Source organism: Haliotis asinina, chromosome 1 (assembly GCF_037392515.1).
Source record: "Haliotis asinina isolate JCU_RB_2024 chromosome 1, JCU_Hal_asi_v2, whole genome shotgun sequence".
Lineage (NCBI taxonomy): Eukaryota > Metazoa > Mollusca > Gastropoda > Lepetellida > Haliotidae > Haliotis > Haliotis asinina.
In genome coordinates, this window is record NC_090280.1 from 92225372 (window position 1) to 92245849 (window position 20478).

Below are 20478 nucleotides of genomic sequence, written 5' to 3' on the forward strand. Positions count from 1 at the left end.
TACATATGTGTACGACTGAATTTTTGTAGAGCACACATAAGGAAACCTCACCAAATGTTTCTATATCTGTGCTAAATATACTACCGACAAGAAATAAAGGAACTAATGAAATAATAGCGAAATCAATTAAATCAATTTTAGGCGTCAAGTGCAATATGTTGGGCAACACATTCACGGCACCTTGATGGCATGCTGTTAATCAATTTCCGGATGGTTGCCCGTGGTATTGCCCGCCATTCCACTTGGAGAGCTGCACCAAGCTGGGCCAGGTTGGCGGGTCCTGGGTCCCTGGCGTACACCCTTCGACCAAGAACGTCCCAGAGATGTTCAATTGGGGACAGGTCTGGGGACTTAGAGGGCCAGTCCAATGTCTGGATACCTGCTTGTCGGAGATAAGCGGAGACAATTCGGGTCCGATGTGGTCTGGCATTATCATCTTGGAATACAAAATTTCGGCCGATACAGGACGCAATATTCGGTCAACGTATCGCTGACCAGTCATGGCTCCGTTAATGATGACCAAATCTGATTGTCTGTCATGTGTAATCCCACCCCACACCATGACAGTACCACCTTCATATCGATCATGGTCAAGAATTGCTGCTCTGGCATATCGCTCTCCGCTCCGACGCCAACAACGTTTTCTGCCATCTGTGAATCGTAGGCAAAACCTTGACTCATCAGAGAACATGGTGTAACGCCAGTGGCGCATAGCCCGTCCCTGATGCTGCCTAGCCCATGCCAATCTTTGGCGCTTATGGTGAGCTGAAAGGGTGACATCCTTAAAAGGCCGTCTTGCTTTCAGACGAGCTTGATAGAGTCGGTTTTGAAGGGTTGAGGTTGAAATGCGTCTTCCAGTGAGTGTGCGGAATTCTCTATTGATGGCAGGGGCCGATTTAAACCTATCGCGTAGAGCAATTAACGTAATGAGACGATCATGTCGTGGTGTCGTTGATTTTGGTCTACCACGCCCAGGTCTCGTTGCAACCCCACCCGTTTGAAGGTACTTATCCGACAGGCGTGAAATTACACTTTTTGATTTACCCATCTGCCGGGCAACTTCACATAATGATGTCCCCCCTCCCCCCTCTATCATCCCCACAATTCTCTATTTTGTTGCTTCACCGAGATACTGCCTCGGAGGCATTTCTGTCAGTAAGTGTCAATCTCTATTGCATTAGTGATTGCGACTTCTCCAGTACATTTACAGGAGTTAACTTCTGTATGCAAGTGTAGCACGTGCTGGGCATGCATTATGCGAAATTCCGTTGTCATTGGATGTCGCGTTTGGGAGATACGCCACGATAACGGACCCTGTCACAGTCAAAGTCATCTACATTCAATTTCTTGGTTCCCTTATTTTCTGTCGGTAGTATATACATACATACAAGTAGGATAGTGTGTTGATATCTTATCAATATTTGTAATCACTACACCTGTGCTCAATACACACATTGCTATCAATAATTACAGTTAGATAACTAGTTACCTCTTGGAATACATTTGTGATTTATTTCTAGTCTCTTTATTTAGGAAACATTTTCAACAAAAAGAGGAGATGAAGAAAGAAAACAGGACCAGCTTGCTGAATGTCATTGAAGATCTCTGATAAAATCTCTACTTATGCTTTGATAGGTATGCTGAGATAGGTATATTTGTGTGTAATATGTAGTTGTTACACGAAACAGCAAATTTTACCATGTCGCTCCTTTGTTTCAGGGGCGGTTGGGGTAGCCTAGTGGTTGAAGCGTTCGCGCTCAAGCCAAAGTCACATGCTCAAATCCCCTCTTGGATACAATTTTGCTGTCCCCCGCTCTAAACGTAGCTGGAATATTGCCAGAAACGCCATAAAACCTCACCTCATTTCGTAAGAAAGTGTAAATAAACTTTAAAAAAAAAACAACAAAAAAAAACAACCAAAAAAACCCCAAACCCCCAAAACAACAACAAAAACCCACAACCGGAGTCAATCTAGTCTAGTCTCTTACCATACGTGTAGATAGGGAATCAATGGAAATATTCCCTGTCACTCATTTCAGTGCTGTGCTTGAACATCAGGTTAATATAGGAGGAGGTTTAGTTTTACGCGGCTTTTAGCACAGCTCCCTCAATACCACCAGAAATGGGCTTCCCACGTTTTACCCACGTGGTGAATCGAAGTCGAGTCTTCGGGAGGATTCTTTAACCACCAAGCTACCCCTGTTATTAGAAAAAAATACACCCCTATTCTCCTAGTCTTAAATAAAGTCCACCTTACAGAAAGCCAAAAGTAAATCATGTAATGCGACTATTAGTCATAGATGTAAAAACATCCTAGAAGAATATATTGAGTCCCGCATCCCAAAGTCGTTGCCGCTAAAATGGTCACAATGAAGGGCCGAGGCAAGGTCACACATTCTTTTGGTGAGTTGTCGCCTCTCCTACAGGAGATTGCTTTAAGCCAGAATAAGATTGGTAGAAGTTGAAACGACTCCAGCAACCATTGCTGATAAGTCTACTACCATTAGTAGCCTTCATCAGCCTAATGAGTAATTATTGATATCAACTATCTTGACCAAACCACAAACATTTTCTTCTAAATCAGACAAAACCCGAATATTACACAATTTGCAAACAATTGTTTAAGTGTCTTACATAACCATCCCAAAATATGCAGAATGTTACTTTTCAAGAAATGCCAAAGATGTCCTCTTCCGTTTCCTATGCAAACACAATTTTATTAGGGTGGTGCAGTTATATTAGCGTGTTGCAGAACAACAGACCATTTTAGGACAATACAGGAAGCATGTGTCTTTGAATCAGTAGCAAATCGTAATGAAATCAGGACAGTGTGCGAAACAGACTCTGGCCCGCTAGCCCTAGGCTAGTAAAAGTCCAGTCGGGAAAGTAAAAATAACTGGCCCGACTGACAAGTGACCCTTCACGGGATGATGTTTAGCTATGTCACTCTCTCCGACTTGTTAAGTTATCATGCACTTTAAATAATACAAGATTATGACCTGATAAATTTCAAAGTTTTGCTCAGTTTCTACGCTCAAATTAGGGGCTACTGAATTACTTTATGGGCATGTAACTTTCAGGCAAAGCTGGTCCGACGACAAACTAGATTTGTGAACTATTTGAGACACTGAATCAGGCATTTGTGACAGGTGAGCTCATCTTGGTCCATCGGAAGCATTCATCACTCACACGTGCAAAAGCAGGTAAATGTGTGCTAAGAAACGCACCCCGAATCACTCCGAAATCACATCACAAATATGTATGCTTCAAATCTATTCAAGGACAGAGGTTCCAGAAAGTCCAGGAGTCAAGTTGCCAGGAGTCACCCGCCAAGGACTCTCCATGACCAACGGCACTTACCTTCAACTGGTCTGTGATCTTGGTTCTATACATACCTCATTACTGATATCATGTCTTCAGTAGGTGTCTTTCATCGTTTGGATTCAACAAAACGAAATGAGTCTACTCATATGTGCTCTGAGTGACACTGACAAATCTAGATGTGAGTTTTCGGAGCTTGATTTCTCCGGACACCGGGGTTATTAAAACGACAAATGGCTGTTGTATACCTGCAATGATCATATCATGGACGCCTTATTGGAATGTTTACGGTTTTCGTTGACCTGCAAGAGCCTTTGTAAGAACAGGTGTCATTTCCCACCTTGGCTACACCCCCTATAATGCGGTCAGTTGTGTATCTGATCTGGAGCGAAATGCTTCTGTACTTTTTACTTTTATCATGCGGTGTGTTCGCATGTGGAAGTTGTAAAACTTTACACATCTATGTCAGCCCAGCCGGGTCGGATTCCAATTCAGGGTTTGTACTGATGTGCCTGCGTGGTGGACTTGTGCATTTACCTTGGGTTATATTTGGCGTTTAATTCGTATGGTAGGAAGTACTGTCAGTCCTATCTGGACCTGAGTGTGGTTGGGAGACAGTTAAAGCGTTCGCTCGTGGCGTCGATACTCGGGTTCGATTCCACATATAGGCACATTGTGTGAAGCCGATTTATTGTTTTCCCCTACCCTGACAGTGCGGCAATCTTCCTTTGGTCATTGCTGATACCGGGTTACTTCTCTAATGCCTGATATCCATAGTGCGGTGATCTACCTTCACTTGTTGCAAATATATAGCCTGTTTTTACCTTGTGATACGTTAGTCCAAACGAATTTACAGAAAGGTTAAACTTGCCACTATTTTAATCGTAGAGTATGTGTGCTCTTAATTTGTCTTCTGTCACCAATGGTTGAAGGGATGGCGTAAATCCAGCCAGGGTCCATGCTAGTAGCCAAGGTACTCTAAGTCCCCACAGTCCTTTGTATGGTGATCTACCTTAAGTTGTTGTGGCCTATAGCCCGTGTTTTCTATTGTATTGTATGTATTGTGTGTTTTAGTATTATATGCTAGTTTTATGTTCGTATCTGTGATAGTGTAGTTTTTTTTAATGTCCTTCGATGACAGGTTTTAATTTCTCAATTTATTATTTTACTATGGATATATGTTAAATTTTTCTCGTCACGGTATAGCTGCAATAATGGCTGCAATGTTAACGCTTCTCTAAAAAATCCTTTCACTCGTTGTCGAAGGTGTCAAAAAGCGTTACAATATGCGACAACCCTATAATGTCCCTTCTAGGTTTTCATACTACTGACGTGACAATAGATTATTAGTCACTCATTTGCTGTTTTTGTCCACATATCTTCTTGACACTATAAGCTAGCATATTCTTGCTATCTCTACTGTAGGTTGCAGCTAAGACACCCTATTAAGACACTTGAAAAGGCAAAGGCAAAACTAGACGAGCCTGGGATAAGCGGAAACAGTAAGTAAGAACGCTAAGTGAATGAGTGAGTGAGTGAGTGAGTGAGTGAGTGAGTGAGTGAGTGAGTAAGTAAGTGATTGGGTTTAACGCCCCTTGACCAATATTTATCACGGGTCTGTGCAGATCCGCGTTAGATTCGGTCTTCAGCGACCCAAGCTTGTCGTAAGATGCGACTAAACGGATCGGGTGGTCAGGGCTTGCCGGCTTGGTCACCGCAAGTAAATGACATAATACACTGGCCCAAAAAAGAAACGCATAGGTGAAAATCCAATGTTATGGGAGATGATTTATTAACTTAAATTGCACCAAAAGTAATGGAACTTGAGCAATGATAATTCACACGGGTATTAACAAATGTGTGTCAAGACATATACAATCATTCACAGTGGTATTAAGCGTCTCTATTTTCCATGGCATAGTGAGAAAGTCAGTATCTGGTGTGACCACCACGGGCATCAATCACTGCTCTGCATCGCCTGGGCATTGACTGTATAAGACGTCGTATCCGCCTTTGTGGGATTCTTCTCCACTCATCTCGCAACGCATTCACCAACTGTAGACGTGTCTGTGGCTGCGGCTGTCGACGTCGTAACCGTTTACCCAATTGGTCCCATAAATGTTCAATTGGGTTCAAATCCGGCGATTTTGAGGGCCATGGAAGAACTGTAATGTTGTTGTTGGCAAGGAAATCCGTGGTAATGCGTGCTGTGTGCGGTCTTGCATTGTCGTGCTGGAAAATGTCCCTTCTAGCGTCAATTGTAGGAACAACATGACGGTTCAGAATTTCATCCCGGTAGCGTACAGCATTGAGATTCCCTTGCACATGCACCAACTGTGTCCTGCCGTTCATAGATATGGCTCCCCACATCATTACACCTCCACCACCGTGTCTGTTGACCTCACGAACGCACTGTCGAGCATATCTCTCATTTCGACGTCTGTAAACACGCATCCTTCCATCATGTCTGTACAGCAGAAAACGTGACTCATCGCTGAACCAGATCCTCCTCCAATTCAAGAGGTTCCATGCCCGAACGTTCCTGCACCACTGAAGACGTGCACGACGGTGATGGGGATGCAGAACAGGTCCTGCATGAGGTCGCATAGGTCGAATTCCATGCTCTCTTAGGCGATTCCTGATGGTTTGTGGAGAGACTCTACGCAGCCCAGGAACGTGATCAGCGGTATACGTAGCAGTGACGGCCCGATTACGCAGATGAAGCACCCGGATGTAGCGGTCTTGTGCTGGAGTTGTCACCCTTGGTCTCCCACTCCTTGGACGGTCTCTGGTCGAGTTGTGTTGCGTGTATCGTTGCCAGAGACGGGAAATCGTGCTCTGCCTCACATTCAGACGTCTGGCAACTGATGACTGACTTTCCCCAGCTTCCAGACGTCCAATGGCTCTATTTCTGTTTTCTTCATTTAACCTTGGCATTTTTCGCGTCGCATAGAAAGAAATTCGAAGAATGAATCGCAACAGGACCTGTCCCCTTTTATAGCCATCATAATCAAGATTGAGATCCTGCATTTGCACGTGCATAATGCTTTCAGATTTTCCCACGTGCAGATTATACAAAGCGTTTTCAAGGTGCTGTGGTGTGGCGAATAATCACCAGAGGTTGTGTTTGTTTGTCTGTTTTGGTTGTATTGACTATAAAAACACTTAATATTTACATTAATTGTCATTCCATTCCATATTTTCCGAAAAAATCTACTTTAAAAATGAGATTTCAGCTATGCGTTTCTTTTTTGGGTCAGTGTATCTTAATTAATTTTCAGCTATATACGTTGAACTGATGAAGGGATACTATGATCTGCCATCCAGTCTCCACTTCACACACAAATACACAGCACCGGTCACCTTCAGGGCCTACAAAGACCAGGAAGTGCATGTGGTGAGTCGGGGTTACGAGTCGTCCTTATTGGTATTTATATACCTTTGATACTGCTTATGTACTCTTTTGGAACATTCTGCGAGGTTACGTAAGCCCCAAATCAATGACAGTGCATTTCAAATCACCAGAATGTTTAAACGTAGCATTTGTGTGATTTCTAATTATAGCTTAACTTTCCTTCACTCTCCAGCGGATGAAAGGATGGTATAAATCCACCTAGGGTCCAGAAAGGATGGTATAAATCCACCTAGGGTCCAGAAAGGATGGTATAAATCCACCTAGGGTCCAGAAAGGATGGTATAAATCCACCTAGTGTCCAGAAAGGATGGTATACATCCACCTAGGGTCCAGAACGGATGGTATAAATCCACCTAGTGTCCAGAAAGGATGGTATAAATCCACCTAGTGTCCAGAAAGGATGGTAGAAAGCCACCTAGGGTCCAGAAAGGATGGTATAAATCCACCTAGGGTCCAGAAAGGATGGTATAAATCCACCTAGGGTCCAGAAAGGATGGTATAAATCCACCTAGGGTCCATGCAGGTAGCAATGGCACTGTAAGTGTCCATGGTCTCTAGTATCGCCCCTGCCTTTGTTGGTGGCGATCTGCAACTCTTTTTTCATGTTGTTTTGTCCTAATTTGAAATACTGTTTTAGAGATAGATAATAGTTTTATTTTGTAACTGTGATATTCTAGATAGTTTCCTGACTATTGTTGACATGTATTTAGGGATTTACATGTATTTATGATAACGTTATAAAATTGTTTAAGTCACGACATGGCTGAAATATTGCCGATGCAAATTTTAAATCTGCCACTCATTTGGAACATCATTGTAGATTTTAACTTAAAACATTTTAGATTAAAACATAAACTAAAGTGGCACCGTTTGCTATTTGTAGCTATTTATCATCTGAATGTTCATTATTTTCCGTGGAAACGATTTGGGCTTAGTGTCAAAAGTGAGGAGTGACCTTCGTTTCCGCGGCACAACTTGAAAAGTCCTTAATATCTTTCAGCAGATCTTGGTAGACACGTGAGACAGATTTTGAAGTGGTGCCTTTTGCTGTTGACAGATATATGGCATTTATATCTTTGCATGATTTCCACGGAAACTGTTCAAACTTCGTCTAAGAAAACATCATGTTACTGTCAGATGATATGTCCTTTCAAATATGTAAGTGCCAGAGAATACGTCATCTTCGGATGACTCTTGTTTGTGCAAAACTGTATATACAACATCTTCAGAAATCCGGGTTCGTGTACCTTCCTCTCCCCAACTACCTGCCATAATGGGTGACCAAAAGTGCCAGACAGTCAGTATCGCTGACTTACTGGATTCTGAAAATGCAACAATTGTACCTCAGGTATAGCGATCAGCCTGGTGATCACTAGACCAGTTTTACATTGTTCTGTTTTCTGTAGTGATATGCGGTTTTTTTATTTACAATCTAGTTTTACCTGTCTACTCTAGTAGTTTTACTGGGTATCGTCAACAGATTTTAATCTTCAAACTCTTTTCACCTTAAATTCATATATTGTTCTCGTCACGATATGGCTAACATATATATATAGCAAATGCAAAATCCTTCCAGATTGTACAGTGAGTGAGTGAGTAAGTGAGTGAGTGAGTGAGTTAATATTTCACGTCACATCGGCAATATCCCAGCCATTTCGTGACGAGAGCGATTAGTTACAAAACTACATATTCATTAATGGCACGTTCTAAAAATCTGTCAACGAAGGACAGTAAAACCAACTAGAATATCACAGAGAATATAAAACTAGTAATGATACTAAAACAGTTCAACTATAAAGGACAATACAGCATAAAAACAGACTATAGATCTCCAGCAGCTGAATTGTACTGTACAGAAATGAGTCGTTAATGCTTTCTAATAACAATTCTTTCATGTAGTTCATTGTTTTGTTCTGTTTTTTTGTAACCATAGTTACAATGATATCAATTATAATACATGAATAGCAATGATTTGAGTGTGCCCTTTGTATTTTATGCATGTTTTCCGTTGCCGTGTAGTCTCTACCCTAATCTTTCAGACAGGGGGCAAGCGGATCCCAGCGTCCATATTCCACAAGGTTACTGACAATGCCATGCTTCAGATGTTGCCACAGAATGCTCGAGGCAAGGTTCGGATAAATATTGATCTCATTTGTTGCCGGTGTATATGTTATGTACTGTCAAATACTGTTATTCGTTTTCATTTTATTCTCTAGCTTTATGCGATACAAATCGAAAAAAAAACAGTAGCAGAGGCCCTGTAAGTCCCCATGGTGCCTAGTATGGCGATGTACCTTCAGTTGTGGGCGATCTATAGCCTGTTTTTGTGTTGTAAATTTTGTAAGGTTCATTACTAGTATTATATTATCTGTATGTGTTACTGTCCTTCGTTAAGAGGTTTTATCATGTATTTTTAATTATTATGAATCTATAATTTGTTTTAGTCAGGAAATGGTTGATGTATTGACGATGTGACTTAAAACCTCAACTCGCTCACACACTACAAATAGAAAACGTACTATTAACAAATTCTTTAGCGGAAACTTATTTATGAGATAAGTCTCATATTCTGTAAAAAAGCAAAAACTATTTCCTGACAATGTGCATACATGCATATGTGTCATAATGGATTTTTACTGAATTAAATCTTGTCTTGTCACCAAGCGGACCACTGTCAGCATAAAATAGAGCCTATATAAGTATTATGAGCTGCTGCGGCCTGTACAGCGCTGATCCTTCCGCCGTGCGATATGCGAGACAGAACCCAGCTTACCTGCGGTACCAGATTTTGTGGCAAGCGTATTGAAGAACTAGTTTTGGTTCGAAATAACGCCACCGACAGATATGATTTTACTAGACCGGACAAAGTGTACAACCATGCTTTAGCTGTCACTCCTGTTGACAGTCGTAATAGTCGGCTAATTTGGGGATAGTTAGATCGGAAATTTGTAATCGGTTTCGTACTGTCAACTGACATCCATTAGGCCACCCTAAAAGGTTGTTTGTCACGGGAATTATTAAGGTCTCGCGAAGCCATCTCTAGACTGTAGACTTAAAGCTGCTATAATTATGTTAGTCCATGCTCCATATCGCCAGCCGCAGGTCATCCTCTGATTGAGCGCCCTGACTGAGGGCATTGGCACTCAACAATACACTATTAACATACACTGTGCGAAGAAGGCTTAGTATGTTGTGAAACTGACCCTCAGTTACAAATTGTTGGACTCACACCAGACTCAAACCTGTCTACCTGTTCTACACCACCCAACGTTAAAGAAAATGACCAAGACGATGTCATCCCCACCATGACTTATCAACTGTGTCCTTTCTGCTTCCTGGACAAATGACATTAAAACCAGAGCCGAATTAATATGAATTATCTCCAAGTGGTTCCTCCCGGATGTATTCTACACCACTACACTATTTCAGGTTCTTCAAGTTCATCTCCCGAATGCTGGGATATCTGACTATGGGAAAATCACACGTTTTGGTTTCTACACGACCAAGATTTCCTGGCTGGAGCTGTTTATCAACGGAAATCCTACACGCCTGGCAAGATACCCGAATGAGGTATTTCTACTTTCATACGTGGCCCAGGGGACAATGTTGTCTTATGGGAGCGTCTCCCGAGGTGATGGGATCAGATCTTAACAATGACGATTTGTGGTAATGCTAATGTTTGTCGATCTTATAGTGGATGACCGTACAGTTCCGAGCATAAGACAAAACCATTGAGCCTCCAATCCAGCTGATATTCCCTATCCTTTAGGTTTCGTTTTCTTGTAGCTGAGTAGTTGTTTATGTTTATCGCCGCCCTCAGGAATATTCCAGCTATATGGCTGATCCTGCAGCTACACAAATAGTTGATTTGCATGGTGGAATAATCTAGTGGTTAAAGCATTGGCGCGTCACTGCTATGATATGGGCACCGATCATAGCCTCTCGGATGCCCGGAATGGTACAATGTGTTAGCACAGCTATGTTCTTCGCGTGAAATGATTCGGAGTAAGTCCACTAACTTACGTGAACCATGTTGTTTCTGTCAAAGGTCTTCAGATCGCTCTCAACCACCGTAATTCGGCTTGACAAAGCATTGACAATGCATTTTCTTTCATACCGTATGTGTGACTCCTCAAGAGTGAGCGAATTACGATTTTAAGTAATACCGGCAGTATTCCAACGATTTTGTTACTTAAACAAGTTGTAGGCTCATTGTACATAACGTATTCACGAAAGAGAGTAAAATCAACTAGCACACCAAAGACTCCTCAAGAATACACACCGATTGTCCTCAAGAACGTGCAAGCTGTATACAGACTCTCCTCAACAACAGACAGGCACTTTAAAAACCACCCGACGTAGGATATAGACATTTTTTGAAGCGCCAGGCGAGCTTTGAGGTGCCGGATTCGAGCTCACTTTGACCTGGTGTGAAACACCTTGGCGTCAACCTTGTGTGCACACTTTCAGTGTTGTCACAACCCCTAGTGTGTAGTGCACAACCCCGTACACTTGAAAGAACCCACGAATCCGTTGATCGATGGCCAGATGGTGGTCACATGAATACGTGCAAACACCTAGTTGCGGTTACAGCGACGTGCAGTAAACACGGACACAGTACTGGGTAACACATAAGGAAGGGAAAGCCACATTAACTCGGTGGGCCTAGTAGACTGCAAGATGTGTATGATCCCAGGGAGCTGAGGTGGAAAATTCGATGTTCCGATGTAATGGACATCCAATGATTGGGAGAAAACAAAGCTCCTTTGAGCAGTTGAAGTAGCGAACTGGATATTGGCGCTACACAAATGTCTAGTATAAAGCATGATAATGAAAGACACTTCCCCACATTTGATACAGACACTATAGAGATTATTCTCCTGTACATTAACTTGTTGCTACTGTTCAGGGATACATCGATATCACAACTGTGGGATCGAAACACGGCACCACCTTTACATACAACTCCACTGAAGGTACTCACTGGACTCATGAGAAGGAACCCTGGGCCATCGGATACTGGTCAGTGTCAACTAGAGTAGTCAGATGCTGGATGTTGTGACATGTCGTTCAAAAGTTTACAGTGTGTGCAGTTACGAACAGGGTCAAGAGACTGATTGCTGTTTAACGCTGTTGTTTAGCGCTGCACCCGACAATATTTCAGCTGTATGACGGCGGTATGTGAATAACCGATTCTGCGCCAGACAATCCAGTGATCAACAGTATGAACGTCAATCTTCGCAACTGCAATACGATAACATTCCTCCCTGATCCCGTTAGTCGCTTCTTGTGAAAAACAATTCTAGCCCGAATCTATGTGGGTAGTCAAGAGAACAACCGAGTCTTGATTGTCAAAAAGATTCCATTGGGCGTAAAAGCCAAGATGGAAGTGAAAGCGATGTGAATGGGTCACTGAAAATCAGTGCTAAAACACAGCTGTATGGCACTCATGAGTAATATAATGTCTCGTCACAAGGAGCAGCTTATGAACGCCGGCCAACCAAGCACAAAGAAAAACAAAAAAAAAAAAAAAACGCACAGGGTAATGTTAATTGGATTAAAATATCATTACATAGTTGATTTTAATGTCATTTGGATTGAAATATCAATATATACTGTTTTTAATGACATTTTGATTAAAATATCATTCCAGGTTGGTTTTAATGCCATTTCGATTAAAATATCATAACAGGTTGGTTTTAGTATTATTTGGATTAGAATATCAAGGTCACAGGTTTTGTACATGTAAGCTTTTTCAGAAAAAAATATCTATGCAGGCACTCCACCCTCATATATATATACGTGTGTATTTCAAGACAGTGATTGTTACTGAGTATGTCTTCGCTGTCTGTTGTCAGGTATTTTAGCTGGGCTGACGATGCTGTCAAAATAGCTAACATAGACGTACAGAAACATCAGATCACCCTGGCAACGAAGACCCGATATGGACTGCGAGTTGGTGGGTCACTCATCAAATATTTAATGCACTGGAAATGACAAATGGCAAAGACCAAACTTAATGTTCTAATGACCAACCTGGGTACATCTTCAACGTATTCATTCGCAACGTACTGCTTCGTGGGAAGTAGAAACCAACTCACGTAGAACTTAATGCAAAGCAGGTTGACAGAGCGGATCACCAAAAAATACTCAACGTAACCTGTTCCAGGGCACTACAACGACACCAAACACGCCGGCATTTCCCAACAGGGCGGCTACTTCCGGGTGTTCAATGTACTTTCAGAGCTGGATCAGCCGGTGAGAATAGTACCTTACACATTTCCTCTGCCACAGATTCCATATTTCGCTCGAAATATAATACGAGGGCAGAATAAACAGTGCATTTATTTAGGGCTGACTATGAACATCAGTTAATATACTGTAATAGTGTTCAGGGTGACAACACTTAAGGTATGGCATTTATAGTGGTATTGGCAAGGCTTGATTAATTTATATGCCAACTTTCTCTGCAGTGTTTCACATAATGCACAGTCTTTCTAGTCATCCCAGTCCTACCTTTGAACTGGATGGGTAAATTACACTGCTAATAAATAAAAGTACTCAAAAGAAGTTAAGGGCTATCCGTCTCTTCCATATTATCGTAGATCATTTATGAAAAACTCTATATCTACTGCCATTTGATAGAATCGGAGAGTCCTTCAGAACTATGCAGTACAATGAACACGCGTATTGCAAAGTACGGTTATAGTGAACTATATTCGTTATAACCTCAGTTAATTGCACTTGTTCAAGGGTGAATACTACATCGACAGATCAACTGGCATACTGTATGTGTGGCCGAATACTCCCCACGGTACGCTCTCCAGCTCGGATATCATTTATGCCTCGATGGTGACAGACTGCATCAGGTAAGTTCATGCTGCCAGTCCTTTAGATTAATGATGTGTAGAACCAGGGCTATGTGAATTTTATGAAATGTTCATTGTCCTTTCATTTACTGTCTCTCTCTCTCTCTCTCTCTCTCTCTCTCTCTCCCTCTCTCTCTCTCTCTCTCTCTCTCTCCCTCGTGTAAAACGTGCATTACCATAAAACCATATTTGACTGTTCTGCATTAACTCCTGAACGCTTACTGGACATTTAATACAGATGCATGTATAACCATATTTGACTGTTCTGCATTAACTCCTGAACGCTTACAGGACATTTAATACAGATGCATGTATAACCATATTTGACTGTTCTGCATTAACTCCTGAACGCTTACTGGACATTTAATACAGATGCATGTATAACCATATTTGACTGTTCTGCATTAACTCCTGAACGCTTACTGGACATTTAATACAGATGCATGTATAACCATATTTGACTTGTTCTGCATTAACTCCTGAACACTTACTGGATATTTAATACAGATGCATGTATAACCATATTTGACTGTTCTGCATTAACTCCTGAACGCTTACTGGACATTTAATACAGATGCATGTATAACCATATTTGACTGTTCTGCATTAACTTCTGAACACTTACTGGATATTTAATACAGATGCATGTATAACCATATTTGACTGTTCTGCATTAACTTCTGAACGCTTACTGGACATTTAATAGGGATGTATGTATAACCATATTTGACTGTTCTGCATTAACTCCTGAACACTTACTGGACATTTAATACAAATGCATGTATAACCATATTTGACTGTTCTGCAGTAACTCCTGAACGCTTACTGGACATTTAATAGGGATGCATGTATAACCATATTTGACTGTTCTGCATTAACTCCTGAACACTTACTGGACATTTAATAGAGATGCATGTATAACCATATTTGACTGTTCTGCATTAACTCCTGAACATTTACTGGACATTTAATAGAGATGCATGTATAACCATACTTGACTGTACAGTACTGACTGCACTGCTAATCACTAGCTGTGTGTTGACAGTACAGAATCCCACGTCAGCTATCTCCACTTCGAAGGATTCTCGTTGGAAGCTTGTCGGCGCTATGGATTTGACCTCAAAGACGGATACAACATTGGGTTTAAAAATGTGGAGATTAAAAACACAGGTATTCACCTCACGAGTGCAGGATGCATAGGTTGTTGACCTCAATCTTCACAGAGAGCTTGTGTTACACAGTACAAGGAAAAGACAACGTCAAGTTATAGGCAGTTTTGCGGGTTATGTTCACTTGATCAGTTTTACTTATTGCCCTAGTTTGTTCGTGAAAGAAGAAAAGGATTGTAAATAAATCTTAATAAGTGTAATATTAACGATAGCGTCAAGTAACATTGATGGCCAGGCCGATTTAGGAAGTTACCATAGCGCTACGACTGTCATAAGTCTATGTTTAAGCAAGGGAGTTAAAATCACCATAGCGCTACGATCGCTTTGTGGGAGGAGTCTTGGGCCTAGATTTTCGAAGTTCTCTTAGCGCTATGATAGTCGTAAGTTAATGTAAATGAATGGCACTTGCGACAATCTTAGCGCTAAGAGAACTTCGAAAATATGGGCACAGACCTAGACTTTCGAAGCTGTCTTAGCGCTAAGATAGTAGAAAGTTAATGTTAATGTATGGTACTTACGACTATCTTAGAGCTAAGAGAGGTTCGAAAACCTAGGCCCAGGTCCTCGTTGTCCAAAGCTATCGTTGTTCTTCATCGGCATTAGCTCGTCGTAGCGGTATGTGCATGGTCTACGTCGCGTTCGTTGCTCTACTTTAAGGTGACCAAAACTCCCATGATTTAACATAGATTTGAGGAGTATCTGGATCCAAGACACATACTAACCATTGTGCTTAATTTTTCATATCTAATCGTCGTCCCAAAAGGTAATTCAAATACCAATTCAGATAATGAGTAATAGTACCATCGATTATCCGCTAAAACAGACAGAATCCATGGTTCTGGACTACAAAACGGCAGTGGAAAATGTATTACCAGATCTCTGAATATAAGTGCTGACATGGTGTTAGTGATAATACAGGTCCTAATGCATCGATACGTTATGGAATTTAGCAAGTGCCCCTCTGTTCTTGTTTTCTAACAACTATCTAGTAACTGCGACTGTTCGTGGTTGTACCCTCAAAGGGAGATGAAGTAGTGCACAATTATTGTCCTCCTGAAAGTGTACGTAAGTCCCGAAAACTTGCAAGGTCAATTTTGCTCGACCATACTGTTTTTATCAAGCGAGGGTCCATGCAGGTAGCAAAAATAATGTAAGTCCCCATGGTCCCTGGTACGGTTATCTGGCCTCAGTTACTGGCTATGTATAGCCCGTGTTTAATATTGTTTTGTCCTAATAGTGCTATTAGTTTAAACGTTCCACACTAGTTTTAAATATATTTGTGATTTTTCTAAGTGTTTCACTGTCCTTTGACGACGGGTGTTTATAACGTGCACATATTTCATTTCAATATCAAACATGTTCTCGTCACGATATGGCAGAAATGTTGTTTAGATATTAACTCACTCACTTTAACAACTCTCAGATATGGATGTATACGTTCAGTGATCATTCAGGTGGCTATGGAATTCATTGTACTGGTGACTGCCGTTATGTGACCGTGTCGTCGTGTGAGATACATCACACCTGTGGAGGAATCGCAATTACAGGTAACATATAACAGCAGGACTGCCTTTACAAATAATCATTTGACCAAATTCATAACACGTAAGACAACGTCCACTGATTCTGAAATATTATTGGGAAGATGAGAAGAAATATCTCCGGGGCAGGTGTAGGTTTTCGAAACGATCTTAATACACAGATAGGTAGAGCTGTGACGATATACCGTAGTATCGACAATCGTGATACTTTATCGAGCGATAAATATATCGATAATTTTTCCGTATCGTGATGCGTATCGTTGACCTGAAAATTGTTACTTGTCACCGGAAAATTAACGACTATGTCAATATTTAGAGTATAACTTGATATGAAAATATGTTTCTAAAGAAAATAACCGAAGATGCATATCGTGATGTGTATCGCATCGCATCGTATCGTGTCAAGAGATCGCGATACGTATAGTATCGAGAATTTTCTGTATCGTCAAATCTCTACAGATACGTTATCTTCGGTTTACCTTGAGAGACAGATTCAAGACGATCTTGCTTACGATTTATCCTACGAGTCATGGACTACAGATAAGGTTAGTTAAGTGTGCGTGAAACTGTATTCGTAAAACGATCTTAGCTAAGGTAATCCTACTAATTTTTGTTCAAAGAAAATATATCTGAAATATGTTTACAGTATTTACGAGAAGATACAAATAATCTTACCACGTTTAGTTTTAAGAAAAAAGTTTGATATAATCTACGGCTTCTTAACGATTTCCATAGAAAAATACTACATTGTATATCTTAAGTGACGGGGTATGTCTACCTTCAGTTGTTGGCAAGCTATAGTCCACTCTTATACTGAAGTTTGAAATCCAGTTTTAGATAAAGATGCTAGCTTTACTTCTAAAATAATGTTCGTTTTAGTGTCCTTCGCTGACAGAATTTTATACATTACACATGTTTTTTGTGTTTGAAGTATTCACTCATTACGCTCAAGGTCCGGGTTCGAGTTACCAGATGGATACTATTCGTGAAGCCTTTTCTGCTGTCACCCACCGTGACATTGTCGTAATACTGCTAAACATACTCATTTTCTCAATCGCTTACTCACTCAGAAGCATTGTAAATGTGGCATTTCATGTTAAAAACTAGGTCTTTTCCACCCTTACTTATGCAATGGCCACAAACAGGTGGCGACCGCAAGACTCTGACACCTTCCGGCAATCTGATAGAGGACAACCATATCTGGCAGTATGCACGTGTCGGGGGCGTCGGCTACAACGCCATCAGTCCCGGTGGGGTGGGGATATCCATGCGCTACAACCACATCCACGACGGCCAATATACAGGAATCAGATGGGGGGTAACACAAATACTGTTTCACTTATTTTTCAATGCGATTTCCGTTACAACAAATGCAGGAGAGCAACATTGTGCAATATAATACTCACGGGTTTTCTGATCAAATCAGTAATCTTATAATGATTAAATCATATACTGAAGTGTTCAAGTATTGTCAGTGCCACATTTACACCACGCCACATGCAGATCCGAGTTAGAAATGGTCTTCAGTAACTAGCAGGATTGGGCGGTCAGGCTCGCTGACTTCGTTGACCAATGTCTTCACATCCCAACTGTGGAGATATCTGCTCATGATGAAAAAAGGGAAGTGGGGTATCTTTGTGGGTAAAGCGTTTGCTCGTAACGGCGAAGGAACGGGTTCAATTCTCCACGTGGGTACAATGTGTGAAACACATTTCTGTCCCCCACTCGCTCTTGACGACCATGTCTGGCATATCTAATTAAGTATCGATTACTGACAGACCGCTGGCAACTACCTCGCAAACTATGTTGCATCAAAGAAACGGAATGGCAAAATATACAAATCTGGAATAATTCCGTCATGTGTGTACCCTTATCACGTGAACTGTAGGTTCACAATCAGGCAAGAGTTCCTTGGGTGGAGTGTATTTGGTCTCTACGATTATCTAACGGGTAGATTTGATGAACTATCCTCTTCTGAATGACTGGTTAGATCCTGGTTAGAACTGATCTTCAAATACCGCCAGTTACCCAAGCTTGTCGTAAGAGACCTGCTGGCTTGGCTGTCTCATATCAACGTATCCCAAATCGATGCACATGCTGTTGATCACTGGATTGTGTGGTCCAAACTCGATTACGTACAGAAATATTGCCAACTGCACTCACTCGCTTCTTCATTTCGTGTTTTTCCAGGGCAACGATCACGTGATGGAATATAACCACTTGCATCATCTTTGTGTCAACTCCAGTGACTGTGGAGCTCTTCACGCCGGGAGGGACTGGACTATGGTGTGTCTAATGACTCATACATTAGAGAATAAACACCACATACAAGAAATTACAACAAGCTGTGGCTGTACCCTCAAAGGGAGTTGAAGCATTGTAAAATTATTGTCCTCCTGAAAGAGTACGTAAGTCCCAAAACTCTTGATGTACCAGAGTTTTAATCGTAGTATTCATGTTATTTTAATTTTGGCAAACATTTCTTACACTCTCCTGCGGCTGAAGGGATGATGTAAATCCAACTAGTGTCCATGCAGGTAGCAAAGGTACTGTAACTTCCCATGGTCCCTAGTATGATGAGCTACCTTCGGTTGTTGGAGATCTATAGCCTGTTTTTTATATTGTTTTGTCCAGATAGTGATATTAATTTTAGCTTTCCACGCTAGTTTTAATGATAATTGTGATATTCTATTTCTTTTACTGTCCCTCGTCGACAGGTTTTTATAGTAGACATATACTTCTTTTCATTGTTAAATGTTCTCGTCAAGATATGGTTGAAACATTGCCGATGTGACGTTAAATATGAATTCACTCACTCAAGCCCGTACCAGACTGCCGGACTTTTCAAGCTGCCAAGCCTCGTTTTGAGACTTTCTACGATTTCTCCATTTCCGCTTGTCAGAGTACGCTGTAAACAGAGGATTAGAAGGAGTGCAGAGTTGCAATGAACATGAGTTTAGATATATTTAATATTACTTATTAATATCATAATATATCCAGCTAAATCCAGCAATCATCAAAGTTGCGCAATAGGTCGGAACCCAGTCAGCATGAAACGAAAGTGTTTAGTAGTAATCAATGTTTTAATTTGTAAGCGATGTACTGTAGAACATCCCTTACATTTCTCTCTTTTTGTAACAAAAACACATCATGAACAGCGAGGCAACGTCATCCGATACAACTATATCCACCATACACTGCGGAACGTCCCAGGAGCCCAGGTCCGAGGCATCATGCTGGACGATCAATACTCCAGTGTCACCATCGAGCACAACGTCTTCTACGACGTATGTTGATTACATTGAACATATTAATACATACAGTTTGTGGTGCTGGCGTTATTCATTTTTTTAGGCCCTTGACGGATTACATAAATTTATAGCAACGTTTGTTTCACATTCTGAAGTATTAGTTCCATTTCAATGTTATGTTCCCGTCACGATATGGCTGAAATATGTATGCCGATGTGACGTTAAATATTTACTCACTCACTCACTCACTGTAGTATTAGTACACAATTTGTTCCTTACTGCTCTGAGATTGTTTTGTACACATGTTCAGAACGAGGTTCATGCCAACATCGGCGGTGGTCGTGACAACATTATCCGCTACAACGTGCTCTACAACGCCACCGGAGACGGCATAGAGGTGGATGGCAGGGGCTTATATCATGCTCCTGGAGGCGACATAGTAAAACATCTGAAGGTAATCACCTACAGCTTGAAATGTAATTTAGTCCATTTTTGATAAGAGTGTGTGAGTTTAGTTTTACGCCGCACCCAGCAATATTCCAGCAATGGTCTGTACATAATCGAGTCAGAGTCAGACAAGTCCATGATCAAAAGTATGAGCATTGATCTACGTAACCGGGACACGTAGACAAAAACATACACATGCATATTATCATTCCTAAAAACCCGACTGCACAAAATTGTTTGACTGCAATAAAGATGATTTTAGTATATTGATACATTTTGCAGTAATTCCGTTTGTTCCTACTGGATTTGGTCGTTAACCGTTTGTATTTCAACCCTCACTCTAGGCAGTTCCGTACACCAACCCACTGTGGACGAGTAAATATCCCAAGCTTGCCAGTATGACAAACCCGAGCGAACCAGCAGGTAAGACGAAGATGTCAATTCTTTTCATCACGTGAGTTTGGT

At 41.2% G+C, this 20478-nt stretch overlaps 1 protein-coding gene across 1 annotated transcript in view; it reads left to right on the forward strand.

The window, feature by feature from the left end:
• The first annotated feature begins 3713 nt into the window (after positions 1–3713).
• LOC137255354 (uncharacterized) overlaps positions 3714–20478 on the forward strand; it is a 35290-nt gene continuing 18525 nt past the window's right edge. Inside the window, exons 1-16 of the mRNA XM_067792800.1 lie at positions 3714–3817; positions 4747–4823; positions 6603–6718; positions 8776–8865; positions 10166–10306; positions 11646–11758; positions 12595–12695; positions 12906–12994; positions 13490–13605; positions 14651–14775; positions 16229–16321; positions 17461–17633; positions 18506–18601; positions 19474–19602; positions 19877–20020; positions 20358–20436. Of these exons, the coding sequence (XP_067648901.1) occupies positions 3714–3817; positions 4747–4823; positions 6603–6718; positions 8776–8865; positions 10166–10306; positions 11646–11758; positions 12595–12695; positions 12906–12994; positions 13490–13605; positions 14651–14775; positions 16229–16321; positions 17461–17633; positions 18506–18601; positions 19474–19602; positions 19877–20020; positions 20358–20436 (1786 nt within the window). The remainder of the gene's footprint in view (positions 3818–4746; positions 4824–6602; positions 6719–8775; positions 8866–10165; positions 10307–11645; positions 11759–12594; positions 12696–12905; positions 12995–13489; positions 13606–14650; positions 14776–16228; positions 16322–17460; positions 17634–18505; positions 18602–19473; positions 19603–19876; positions 20021–20357; positions 20437–20478) is intronic.